This window comes from Piliocolobus tephrosceles, chromosome 3 (assembly GCF_002776525.5).
Source record: "Piliocolobus tephrosceles isolate RC106 chromosome 3, ASM277652v3, whole genome shotgun sequence".
In the NCBI taxonomy this organism is placed as follows: domain Eukaryota; kingdom Metazoa; phylum Chordata; class Mammalia; order Primates; family Cercopithecidae; genus Piliocolobus; species Piliocolobus tephrosceles.
In genome coordinates this window covers 98,127,003-98,140,645 of record NC_045436.1, presented here as the reverse complement: position 1 = coordinate 98,140,645, position 13,643 = coordinate 98,127,003, and the positions used below count along the sequence as shown (strand labels likewise).

General features: G+C 36.6%; 1 protein-coding gene across 1 annotated transcript in view; it reads right to left on the bottom strand.

Moving 5' to 3' along the window:
* NDST3 (N-deacetylase and N-sulfotransferase 3) overlaps positions 1 to 13,643 on the bottom strand; it is a 222,077-nt gene that overhangs the window by 11,890 nt on the left and 196,544 nt on the right. Inside the window, exons 9-12 of the mRNA XM_023220033.1 lie at positions 13,162 to 13,285; positions 9,061 to 9,235; positions 5,386 to 5,556; positions 3,388 to 3,497 (exon numbers count right to left, since the gene is read on the bottom strand). Coding sequence (XP_023075801.1) covers positions 3,388 to 3,497; positions 5,386 to 5,556; positions 9,061 to 9,235; positions 13,162 to 13,285 — 580 coding nt within the window. The remainder of the gene's footprint in view (positions 1 to 3,387; positions 3,498 to 5,385; positions 5,557 to 9,060; positions 9,236 to 13,161; positions 13,286 to 13,643) is intronic.

The window sequence follows — 13,643 nt, the reverse complement described above, 5'->3', positions numbered from 1 at the left end:
CAATATAAATTTGGTTGCCAAGGAAGTTATATTAAAGCTATTGAAGTCCTGATTTTCAAACAACTTCAGTCCTTCATGACTTAGCTAACCTTTATCCACAAAACAAACAAACAAATATACTCAACTCCCGGCTTTCAAATTCTCATTGCCCATTTATTGATATTTTCAAAGTAAATTAATACTAAAAATTCATATAACATAGTCTGGTTTCATTCATCTTGACAAATAGGTTAAGTGACTGAGACATAAAGATGCCAGGTTCAGGTATTTAGCTAACTAGTATTTCTAAACCTGAAGACACCTGTCATTGGCACTGATGGCTAGGTATAATTGTGAATAGATGTATTCATGACAAAACTAAAAATCCATATTTTTCATTTTAGTGTATACAAATTAGCACAATTCCATGCTAAGCATTATTTTTCCTGTCTTATTTCAAATGATTGCTTCAAAATACTATACAACACGTAACACAAAAAGTAAAGTAATGTTAATATATCAATTCCATTTAGGGATTAAGGGTATGTGGAACGAGAGTTGTAAATTATAATTTACTTCATTGAATGAGAAAGTTCTTATTTATATTTTTAAAGCTTATTTTGCTTATTTCATTCACATGATCACTGAGAAAATCAGATTATTTAACATTAAATATATCATTTAACACCCATGATGACAGTACTTAGTCATTTTAAGACATCACAAATTCTTCAGTGACTTTGTATATCTTTAGAAGTCTTGAACGCTTTCTTTAGCACTTGTGGAAAGGAATAAACAACAGTCTTGACAATGGGAGCTTATTGTGATTCTTCTTGAAAATAGTTTTGATGCTGAAATTTGCTATATGGAAGATAGCAAGTTTAGAGATCTCTTAAATTGGAATACTCTTTCACGCCAAGATTGCATAGTAAAACATTTGTATAGACCTTGCTTCATTCATTTATTCTACTATATGCAAAGCACTAGATTTATGTAGTTAGTTGAGAATTCATATTGGTTTGCAGTTTACTACATCCTTAGAGGTCTTCCAATGAGAAAAAAATTTTTTAAGCACCAGTGAGATAGTCGTCATTATCACCAGCAGGAAAACAAGAAGAAAAAATAAGAAGCAATACCAAAGTGTACAAAGTATACAAACTGGTATAAATGGCATTTCTGAGGATATATATTTTGTACCTCTAGTCATCCTCAATATTTCCACAGCACTACAGAAACAGCTATCAGTATAATTACTCTAACAGGAGTAAGTAAATTGTGAAGACAGGTTTCAGATAAACAACTACAAAGGGCATAGGGTGAAGGATGATCAATTTAGACCCCAGACAATGACATGAAACTTCCAAGTATTCTACAACTAGTGCACTGCCAGGTTTTACAAGTTGTGTCAGGCCAATTGATGATTTACAAGAAAATATAAAAAGAAATGGAATGGAAACACATTATCTCCACCTGCAGGGTGAGAGCCTGGGTGGCACTGCTGGAACAGAAACTGTGGTTTCAGGGACTACACATATCTTATCTTGCTATTTCACCCACTAAGCCCCCAACCAGGTTAGAGAATCATATAATCAGTAATTTTGCTAGATGCAGCCCAGATGCAAAGGGACCTACAGTTCTTTGTATATAGTATGTTGCTTTGATACTCTTTTAAGTTTACACTGCCTTTTCTCAGCAGTGGAGATGAATAAAAAGCTTGCTGCTGAGCTGGCTGCAGAGGGGACAAATACACAGCATGCAGGTCAAGGACCATCCCGTAAGAAAAAGCAACTCTGTCTTTATAGAATACTGTACATTTTTTTCTGAAATACAATGCTTTGCTACATACTCTATAAAAAAAAATCCAAAGATAACCTAACTTGAAATAGAAAACTGTTTAGAAAATAAAAGCTTTCTTTTCTAAGAGATACTTAAAAAGATATAGAACAGAAAATGGTCTTGAATTTTTAAGTGCAAACTGAAATCACAAGGTCAAGTTGAATGTTAAATACCTAAGGCCAGTGTCTGTGTTAGTACTTGAACTAAGCTCTACAAAACTCTGACAGTACTCATAGTATAGAAAACACAGAGGTCAGAAGGTTAATAATAACAGCAAAGTATAAATGACTCTTAAGAAGGAAGCTCAAAACTGCAGAGTTCCACCTACTGCTTTGTCCTCTAAACCAAAATGCCTCCCTTAAGTGTCTCTATATTTGATCGTAGGAGTTATAAGCAGTATTTGATGTTTTTCTGCTAATTTTTTTTTTTTAACTGCAAAGTTTGTTGAAAGGTAAAGGGAACCTGCCTCTCGCTTTCTAAATTGATATTGAAGAGTACAAAAAAAGGGAAAACTACTTGATCTGTGGAACTGAGTTTTATACTGAAAAATACAATGGAAAAATTCCATGATAGTCTTTTTCAGTTTTTTTTTTTAAGGCTCAGTCCATGTAGTTAAAAAAAAACCCAGCTTACGGTGTGAGTGAGGTCCATGACCCAATCCAACTCAGTATCTTCCAGTTGCTCTCCACTTGTGGTAGAAACAAATATAATTCTCCTAAATCTGATTGCCAGCCATTCCAAATGGACACAGTAAGATAGAGGTCTTCTTCAAAAATGCTAAGTGAAGCCCAGAGTCAGCACTAGGGTGAGATAAGAGAGGCACCTAGGATACAGCACTCAGTCTCAGGCATGGGCACACCTCCGAGAGTAACTGCTTTCTTCAACCCTAGTGCCTTACTGGTCCCCAGTCACGAACCTTATAGAGTCAGTTACCTAAGAAAATCAGAGGAAACCAGCAAAAAAACATACAAACAAACAGAAAAATCAAACCAGTGCTTTAACTGCTGAGGACTCTGAAGGAGAGGCGACAGGGTCAAATGGTGGATAAAGACAAAGATGCAAAAAATAAAACATAAAAAGAATGTTTGTTTTAGGAGCAATAATAGTACATTTCTCTCTGCTTATTCAACCACCTATGGACTATTTCTTGCTGTATGATATTGTTTCTGAAAATTACATAAATGAGAGAAGAGTCAGTTCCTAAACTACTTAATTACTCACCTGTTCATACTTCCAAGAGGCCCCATATTGCCTGTTAAATAGGCTCAGGCTTTATGAACTTATTTCAGATAACTTCTTTTAAGGTTTGTGGTTTGTTTTAAGATTTACCACTGTTTTATTTCTCTCCTTTCAGGGAAATCTTTGTACAAGTAAGAATTAACACAGGGTTTAGGTTAGGACATTTCTTTGTCACACTGTTGATTTTTTTTTTTTGGGGGGGGTTAATGTCAAATTGAAAAATAACCAGGATATAAGGAACAGGTAACCTGACAGTTGTATGACAAAACTGCAATTTCTTTGAAATCAATTCCCTGCTGAAACGTCAATAAACTAATTAGAATATAAACTTACGTTAAAGCTTCTGAGTAATTATAATGAGGCGAGACTCCTAGAAACTTCTGTACTTCATCCATCACTGTAGCAGGATCAGTTCTTAATTGTTGCCCATCAATAATTAGCAACTAAATTATCAAATTAAAAAAATGCACATTGAAAAAAGACATGTAAACTGTACAATGAAAAATTTCTGCACTCTGAACTTATTCAGTGAGAGACACTGTCCTGAGTAAAATTGCATGCATTGGTGTTAGATAGAATCCAGGTCATCCTCATTAATGACCTGGAACCAGAAATCACACCAATTAAGTACACTCATGGTTTGCAATCTGAGAAGTCACACTATGAAAGCAGAAAAGGCAGTTGAAATACCAAGAGAGCTTAGAAATGTGACTAGAAAATCACAAATGGAAACCAACTTTCAAAACAGACAAAGCAATGATCCCATCATTCAAGTTGGGAAGTACAATAGAAAAGAAGAAAGGTTGTAATAAACTCAGATGTAATATGACAGAGAACATGTCATTCCTCATGATTCCTTTCAGGAATAGCACTGTAAAAGTTGAAGAAATATTTTGATAATCCATGTGGAGAATAAGGTTAGACTCTCAGGAAACCTGAACATGGACAAAGTTCCTCAAGAAACTAAGGAGGAGTTTCTTGTTACTCCAAGGAGGGTGGACCCAGCGAGATAAGAGGAGACCAGGATTAAAGGACACAAAGCTTGCAAAGTAGGTCTTGTCTATCCATACCTCTTCTCTGATATTTCTATTTAGCCTAGACCAGCATTGTTCAATAGAACTTTCTGTGATGATGGACATGTTCTATAGCTGCTGGGTCTAACATGTAGCTATCGAGCACTTAAAATGTGGCTAAAGCAACTGAGGAACTGAACTTTTCATTTTATTTGATTTTAATATAAATTAAAATAGTCATAGGTGGCAGTGGTCATCGTATTTGGACAGCATGGCTCTAGACTCACAGGCATATGCCATCTTTGATGTGACTGGATTGCTTACACGATCCCATGAGGGGCTGGCTGATTTTGCAGTCTAGGTTGATGCCAGGCAGAATAAATTCAAGGGACTGAGAAAAACATAGGACTTATAAAAAATTCACCACACAGTCCGCCGAGGTTGGAGCTGCTGAGACGACGCTCACAGAGCTGAGACGTACAGTCCAGTCCTTGGAGATCGACCTGGACTCCATGAGAAATCTGAAGGCCAGCTTGGAGAACAGCCTGAGGGAGGTGGAGGCCCGCTACGCCCTACAGATGGAGCAGCTCAATGGGATCCTGCTGCACCTGGAGTCAGAGCTGGCACAGACCCGGGCAGAGGGACAGCGACAGGCCCAGGAGTATGAGGCCCTGCTGAACATCAAGGTCCAAGCTGGAAGCTGAGATTGCCACCTACCGCCGCCTGCTGGAAGACGGCGAGGAATTCAATCTTGGTGATGCCTTGGACAGCAGCAACTCCATGCAAACCATCCAAAAGACCACCACCCGCCGGATAGTGGATGGCAAAGTGGTGTCTGAGACCAACGACACCAAAGTTCTGAGGCATTAAGCCAGCAGAAGCAGGGTACCCTTTGGGGAGCAGGAGGCCAATAAAAAGTTCAGAGTTCAAAAAAAAAAAAAAAAAAAATTCAGCAAGGGGGTTCAAAAAGGAAATAATGGCACTTAATTAAGCAAAACATTATTTGTCTTTTTTGGTTAAGAGGTTCTCTTTCAAACTTTATTCTCAGGAAAAGAATCAGGGATCTAAAGCTTTCGAAGCTTTTTACAATCAGGAAAGGTATACACAGCAAATACAGCAGGAGAATTATCCTGAAATACTCTTAGAAAATTAAACAGTTTTTCTACTTCTGCCTATTTCTCTTTGCCACAGCCTCATTATTTACAACTAAAGAGGAAAAACTAGTAATAGTTTAACGAGTGAAAATTTTCTTATCCTTAAGGCAAAGTCATCAACTTAATGAGATTCTAACATGATGTAAATCCTTATTACTCCATACCTGAAATGGAGGGAAATAAACAAGCCATCTCTCAATGTGGCTGGCATACCACCCTGGGACCAAACATCTCTTCTGTAAGGCTCTGAGCTCCAAGGGTGCACGGGGCCCTGCTGAGATCACTTCGTAGAAGCTAAACTTCAGAGCTGCAGGGTCTTCATGTGATCGTTGATGCTATGATGAAAAGGTGGATGATTAAACTAATCTGAGCCATAGGCGTAAATAATTAAAAACCAATCTTTGTGACAAGTCTCAAAGCTAAAGAAAGAAGTGCCTCACTGCTGGAGAGTTATTTATTTTGAAATTAATAACTGATGAAAATGTTTGCTTGGAGCCTCCGGATTTGAAGTTATGATACTTATGGGAGTAAGTTTTGGAGAATTTATCTGGTAGAAGTTGAATTCTTATGATAGGATTCCTTCACCAACATTACCGAGTTGTTTCTTTAGTGTACGTATTTTATTGTGAAAGTAAACTTTTGAAAACAGTGTTAATGGCCCCATTCCCGCTCATAAGCAAACCATGTATAGTGTCCAGTGAATATCCATAATAGACAAGCACTCTACTATCTCTGCCAAATAGTTTTGCTCCATCTAGTAATGCAGTTTTAGATTAGGAAAGGCCTATCAGCTCTTTTAAATGAAGAAAGTACTAGAAAGTCTGACATGCACATTATCTGAAATCCACAGCTTTTATCATACATTCCCTGGTATCTAAAAGCCAAGATTATTTTATCTAATGGTAACCTTTGCAGTGAATCAGAATCATTTATTGTGCAGAAAATGCAGAAAGTAGCAATCCAAATAGGAAAGTGTTTCATAATGGCTCAGGCTCAGGCCCATGGGTTTGAGGAAATCACCTTTTCTTTAAATTGGCCAATAAATATTCAGGCTTAGTAGTGAGTTGGTGGATGTTTACCACATCTAGTTGAACAGCAAATTTTCTGCAACTGAGATTCAAATCACTGGACTACACACTCTGCTAGACTTTGTTAAGGCCTGCATTTTGCCACTGTGATTTATTTGTAATATTTAGGACATTTTGTTAGCTTGCAGCCTTAAAGCCTTCTTTTTCTGTAAATTCTATATTTTTCAGGGACGAAGTGGTTGCCAAACTCCAATTTTCTTCATTTTCTTGGAGTCAATTAAGGCTTATTTTTCTTCTCTCCAGATACTTAGTGGAAAAGGTAAAAGTTGCAAGATCAAATCAGGCAATTTGCAATTTGCTGTATGTTTTGATTTAAAAGATGGCTTCAGGTTTGGCATGAATGATTAGTATAGAATTGTGGATTTTTATGGATCTTAGCTTTCCAGGATGTCTCCACTCCCTATTATTCAGATTATTATCAAAATGCCTATCTAAGATTTCATCTGCTTTTTGTGACCTTTCCCTACTATGTTCCTGCCACAAAACCTTTTCCAACAATCTGTTCTTCCTCTTGTGGACTTCAACAACTGCTTTTGTTAAGTAGCAAAAGGACTCAGTAATGAGCAACTTTATTCTGTAATATTGTAATTGTCAAGAACTTAGCTGTTTTAAATCAAATTAGTAAGAATGGAACATCCCACTCTTGTAGGGAGGATCTAAGCTATGTGGGTCACTTTAACACAGGGAAGCATTCATATATCCAGCCTACTTGCAGATTTCAGATTAGAGGTTTTCGTACATAGAACATTCTGCATTTGTCTTAACATTATCGTTTCCAAGAAAATAGGACCCTCAGTCTGCTTTTCAGCACTGACCTGATGATAACTCCTTTACATAGCTCTGCTTTGCACCTATGAAAACACTTCTTCATTTTAATTTTACCCAAATTTCTCTCCTTACATATCTTTCCCTTATTTAAGAAAGTGCCCCATGGTTCTGGTGTTTGGGCTTCTCTGCGACAGCCATGAATTAATCTGTCCTTTCCCAGCTGATCTTTGTCAGGTGGGCTTTGTCGTTCTGAAGGAGTCTGTATGTCAATTGATTATTACTTTCTAATTTATATGCTTGTTTATATATATTTCTCCAATTAGGCTGAAAGCAATTTCAAGTATAGCATCACATTTATTTTTCAAATCACACTTAGAAAAAAACTTTGCATATGGTAGCACATTATTTGATGAATGGATAAACACATGAACAGCAGGAAAGCATTTTTTTAAATTACAAACCTGAGAAATGAGAACTAAGGGTCCTAGAGACTAAAGACACTGACTCCATCAATTTTACTATGTTATTATGTTAATTTTGACTGCTGCTTATTGAACCCTTCCAACTGGTGGTTAAACTATCACCAAAACAAGTTGTAAAAGATTGTTTCCTATTATTTGCAATGATTTATTAGAAGTGTATTTGATATATATATTATTACTAGAGTTTGTTAAGTTATTTCAAAGTGAGCATTTCTGTGCAAGGTTCTAACCAACATCAGAAAACAATGGCAATGAGTATACAAGAAACATTTAGATGTGTTAGGATCTCAGGGATGTAGAATTTTTCTCTTTTCTTTTCTTTCTTTCTTGTTTTTTTTTTGAGATAGAGTCTCCCTCTGTCACCTAGGGTGTCGTACATGGTGCAATCACAGCTCACTGCAGCCCCAACCCCCTAGGCTCAGGCGATCCTCCCAGTTTAGCCTTCTGAGTAGCTAGGACCACAGGTGTGTGCCACCATACCTGGCTAATTTTCTTTATTTGTAGAGACAGAGCCTCCCTATGTTGCCCAGGCTGGTCTTGAACTCCTGGGCTCAAACAATCTTCCCATCTTCCAAAATGCTTGGATTACAAGCATGAGCCACCAAGCCCAGCCTAAAGATTCTTATATATATTAGTTTTGCCACTAAGCTGTTTCTTTAGGACAAGCAGTTGTTTAAGCTCTTTTAGAGCCAGGGTCAGCAGTCTATGGCCTACTGCCTATTCAGTAAAGTTTTATTGGAACACAGGAATGCTTATGCATTAACATATTGTCTATGGCTGCTTTTGAAATAAAATGGTAGAGTTGCAACAGAGACTGTACAACCCTCAAAGCCTGAAATTGTTGCTATCTGACTCTTTATAGAGTACACATGTATCAGATGAAAAAATAATGATTTTAAATTATTACCTTTAAAATGCAGACATATAGAAGCAGAGATATAAAAAAGTACATAATATTTTGCTATATTTTAATTTAGTTTTTCTTAATGCATTAATACATTTTATTAAATGAAGTGATTAAGTTAATAAAATAAGAACAAAAACTTTTTTTTTTTTTTTGAGACGGAGTCTTGCTCTGTCGCCCGAGCTGGAGTGCAGTGGCCAGATCTCAACTCACTGCAAGCTCCGCCTCCCGGGTTTACGCCATTCTCCTGCCTCAGCCTCCGGAGTAGCTGGGACTACAGGCGCCCGCCACCTCGCCCCGCTAGTTTTTTGTATTTTTAGTAGAGACGGGGTTTCACCGTGTTAGCCAGGATGGTCTCGATCTCCTGACCTCGTGATCCGCCCGTCTCGGCCTCCCAAAGTGCTGGGATTACAGGCTTGAGCCACCGCGCCCGGCCCAAGAACAAAAACTTAATGGAGGAAATTTCTCAGTGGAAATCAAGAAAATCTTGTTCATTTTTCTGTAGATATCAAACAACTAGCAAATCTCTTTTGTGAAAACCTGCTGTAGTGGGCATTGCTAAAAACAATGCTTGTATTTTATTTGCATTTTCCTTACCTGGTACCAGGAGTATGCTCGATCTGAAGGGTCAATGAGAATGGTGATAATCTTGGCTTTGGGAACCAGAGAAGCAGCTCTTTTAGGGGCTTCCTCTGAGTGGAAGTAATTGGCACTCTTCTCAAACAAAAAGTCAGTGGTGACATTAGATGGTACTGGGAAGAAATCCATATACCTAGAAAAGGAATATTTTTCTCAAAATAAGATTCTGGTTTATACGCATATTCTGGAGACCAAAGATGTTAAAAGTGTCCCACAAATTCATGTGTTTCCTAAACAAAAGCGTTTTTCTTTACAGTATTTGTCCTCTATAGTTAGGAAGAGAAAAATATCCAGAACACTAATAATGTGTTTGGAAGATGTTTTTCTAAGTATATTTTCTTTATGTTTTGCTTAATATCAGGAAAAAATATAAGTGATAACAAACACGTAGACACAGAATGATCAAACTGCAACAGTGATCAAGCTAGCTATCTCAAATGTGTCTAAATGTAGAAACACTGTACAGAGAAAATTTCAAGTACTCAAAAAGAAAATTGTATTAAAACAGATGATATGTTCAGTTCAGAGATTTTAAAAGGATATAGAGAAAATATTTTTTACTTTATTGCAAGTGAAATAATTTCTTTTCCACAAATGTATTGTGCTGGTGTTATATTTACTCACATAGTGTCAAAGATGCAGAGCATATCTGGTATAAATATTGCTTATTTGCTTACTTTTTCTCATTTAGAGCCACTTATGTCTCTCTTTAGTATAATTATAAGAGAAGTTTAAAAAGTTTGTATATTCCAAATATAAAATCCTAACAAATTTCCCAAGGTCATGTTCTATATCCTCACCAGTAGACAGAATTCAAATTACCAGCAGAATGAACACAGGGATATCTATAGGTTCAAGCACTGAAATGTAGGATTTCATTTAATGTTCCACCTGAATAAAAGTTGTCAAATACAACTAATTCAGCATATGATAAGAAGTATTTCTGAAGCACTAAGGAACATCTTTTAGAGGAAAAGGGCTTTTTTAGAGCGACTGTAAAAATATAGCTTCTAGGAATTCTTATATTTTATAATAATGGCCTCAGCCTCCATTGCCACCCCCTTCAATTCATAAGCCATTATCACACTGGGCTACCAAGACAAGGTAATTCAATAATTACTCAACAAAAAAGTCATTAATATTCATGAAATGACCTGTTTTTTTACAGTGTCTTGTTTTCTTTTGACCAAAAGATCACATGAGATGTTGATAGATTTTTGACTGAGATCATATCCTCAAACATGATAAAGCTTCTGGTAGAATTCCAGTTGTTAACATATTGCAAAGTTTAGATGGTGCAACACAGTCATATCTTGAGATTCAGAGCAGTAAAGAAATCCTTTTATGTTGTCTGGAATTGGCTTGTTGGTGATATGTAATTCTGGCACCCTTTTAGGGAGAAAGAGATATACAAAAATTTCTGGAAGGTTTGATGTGCTATTTGTTCTGGTGTACATTCTATTTACAGAAAGTGCCAAATTTCAGGATACTTCTTATGTAGAAGCTCATACTGGTTCCAGGAGTGCTAAGATTATTTCAAGTGTCTAGTGGTATCTTATTTGGTCCAAGCTTGTCTCAAACCTGCTTGTTCTGAAAAAGGCTTCAAAAATCACAAAAAAGAGCAGAAATTTTAGCTTCTTAAACCTGCCCTACCTTGCTAGAAGTCTTTTATATCTGGAACAGTTTAGGCTTTGAAAACCTCCTCAAGCAAGTCTGGATCTTGGACCTATAATGTGTTGATTTTGCCAGGCTCCAGGAGCTCATGGAGAGGGCAGGGCACAGCTCTTGTTTGCTTATATGTCCGCATCTTTCTAGTGTAGTGGCTGGCACTTACAGGCACTTGAAAGATGTTTGATGAACAGAGAAGCAAATAAAATATTCATATTTTTAGTATGGGACCTGGAAGCTCCACAAATAGGCTCACATTTAGAGAATGTAAATTCAGGTTATTCAAAGAGTTAGTGAGCAAACTGGAAGTGTTTTAACAATGCGGAGGTTAAAAGCAAATGCCTACCTTAAGGTTTTCTACTTCTATAAAACATAAAACTTCAGCATTTTCTTTTACCTGAAAAATGGAATTTTTTTTGCAATACTCCACATTTATTCATTTATTTGTTATTTGGGTTGACCCTGAGTATTTCTTCCTTTTTTTTTTTTTTTTTTTTTTTGGAGACAGAGTCTCCTTCTAGCTGGAGTACAATGGCACCATCTCGGCTCACTACAACCTCTGCCTCCCAGGTTCAAGTGATTCTCCTGCTTCAGCCTCCTGAGTAGATGGAATTACAGGTGCCTACCAACATGTCCAGCTACTTTTTGTATTTTCAGTAGAGACGAGTTTTGCCACATTGACCAGGCTGGTCTCAAACTCCTGACCTCAGATGATCTGCCCGCCTCGGCCTCCCAAAGTGCTGGAATTAGAGGGGTGAGCCTGTGTGCCCGGCCAGACTTTTTGTTCCTGTCAGAGTACCTAGCCACATGATGATCAAAACATATTTTTGAAAGGTTTATGGTAAAAAATTAAGAGTAACTCTTGCAATAATTTTTTACCATAAATTTTTCAAAAATATGTTTTTTGAAAAAAAAGTCCTAGAGAATCCAATTATTGACAGGAATGTAATACTAATACATTCCTGTCCACCTCCAAAGCAGTTTTTATTCAGTCCTTTTAGTCCTGATGTTAACATCATTTTATTCTATAATTATATACTGGCATATATATTTGAGTCAGTGGTCAAATACAGCTGAAGTAGTCGATGGTTTCTTTCTTTTCTTTTTTTGAGACAGGGTCTCACTCTGTTGCTTAGGCTGGAGTGCAGTAGTGCAATCACAGCTCACGGCAGCCTCAACCTCCATGGGCTCAGGTGATCCTCCCATGTCAGCCTCCCAAATTAGCTGAGACTACAGGTGCACACCACCATGCCTGGATAATTCTTGTATTTTTGGTAGAGATGGGGGGTCTTCCTATGTTGCTCAGGCTGGTCTCAAACTCCTGACTTCAAGTGATCCACCCACTTTAGCCTCCCAAAATGCTGGGATTACAGATGTGAGCCACTGTGCCTGGCCACTGTTGATGGTTTCTTGATTTTCCAGTTGTTATTTAACACCACACAATTAATCAAAATATCAAACCCTGAATTGAAAAATTGGCAGTGAGATATATAACAATTAGAATATACTTAAATCCTAGTAGGTGCTCAAATTATACTCAATCCATTCCTTTTCCTTTCCATTCTGACTTCTCATAAGCAGCTCCTCAGGGGGTTGATAATTATAAAATTGAGATCATGCAATCTGACAACAGAGATATATATGACTATGCTAAAATACATGCAAAATCTATTTAGCTGTAGAATTATTATAATTCACTCATTTATACCACTCTCTGTCCAGCATTACACCTTCATAGCAAGACCTTTAGATACATTTTATGGTTAACATGTTAGTTTGTACCATCTATCTCTACTACATGACTGTATTTTGTGTATTCTGACATTTTTACTTTTTAAATATTTTCTTCAGATGGTTGATATATTTCTAATTTTGATTCAAAGGCAAAAATTAAATTCTGTGTATTGTTGATAGTTTTTTTATAGCTTTGATTACTCATGTAATATACAAATGTTTCTAGTTTTATTTATTTATTTTTCCTTTTATGTGCCAAAGAAAATAGAAAATTACACATATTGGCTATAGTATCACTTAATAAAAAGTGCACAAGAAGAAAAAGATATGAAAATTTTTTTCCCTTACTAGTAGAGAGGAATTAAATTTCTGAATATTATGCTATTCTTCTGACTTAATATCTATAATTACCATCAAGAAAATTAATGACAATTGAAATTACATGTGATCCTCTTGGGGAAACAAGTCTCTTTATAAACTGAGAAGAGTTTGTTCTGAAAAATTTCTGAGCCCCTTTATGATATTCAATCAATTTCCAAGGCACAGAGGTTAACTTTTATTTGTGACTACAAACTTAGATGTTTCTAAATATTAGTGCTAAGTTTATACTGTGCACAGTACATAAACTTTTAGATTTATACTAATAACCCATCTTACCAATCAATCCCCCTGTGGTAGTTATTTCTATTAAAGAACTGTACCTCCTCAAAGGTTTTTGGGCTGGGGGAGTTACTAAGGATGGAAGGATGCATAACCAGGAACAAATACAAAGCAGTGGTACCTGGAAAGATAATAGAGGTTCAGAAATTAATTAAGTGAAAACACAATTTCCTATGATTAGCACTTTAAAGTCATTAATAAATATTACAATGATCCAAACAGAGTTATTACAACTACTCCTTGAAATAACTTGAATGGATAATCAGCAGTTTAACAGAAGCAGGTTCTAAAAAAATGGAGATAGTGTGGTGTGAAAATAGGCCTGTTGCAGGGATTGAGAGAAGTGGCTTTCAATCTCAGTTCAATGATGATTTGTCTGTGACTTTGTCTTTTAGCTTCTGTTTGTCTCAGTTTTTTCTTTTCCTTTCTCCCTCCTTCCTTCCTTCCTTCCTTCCTTCCTTCCTTCCTTCCTTCCTTCC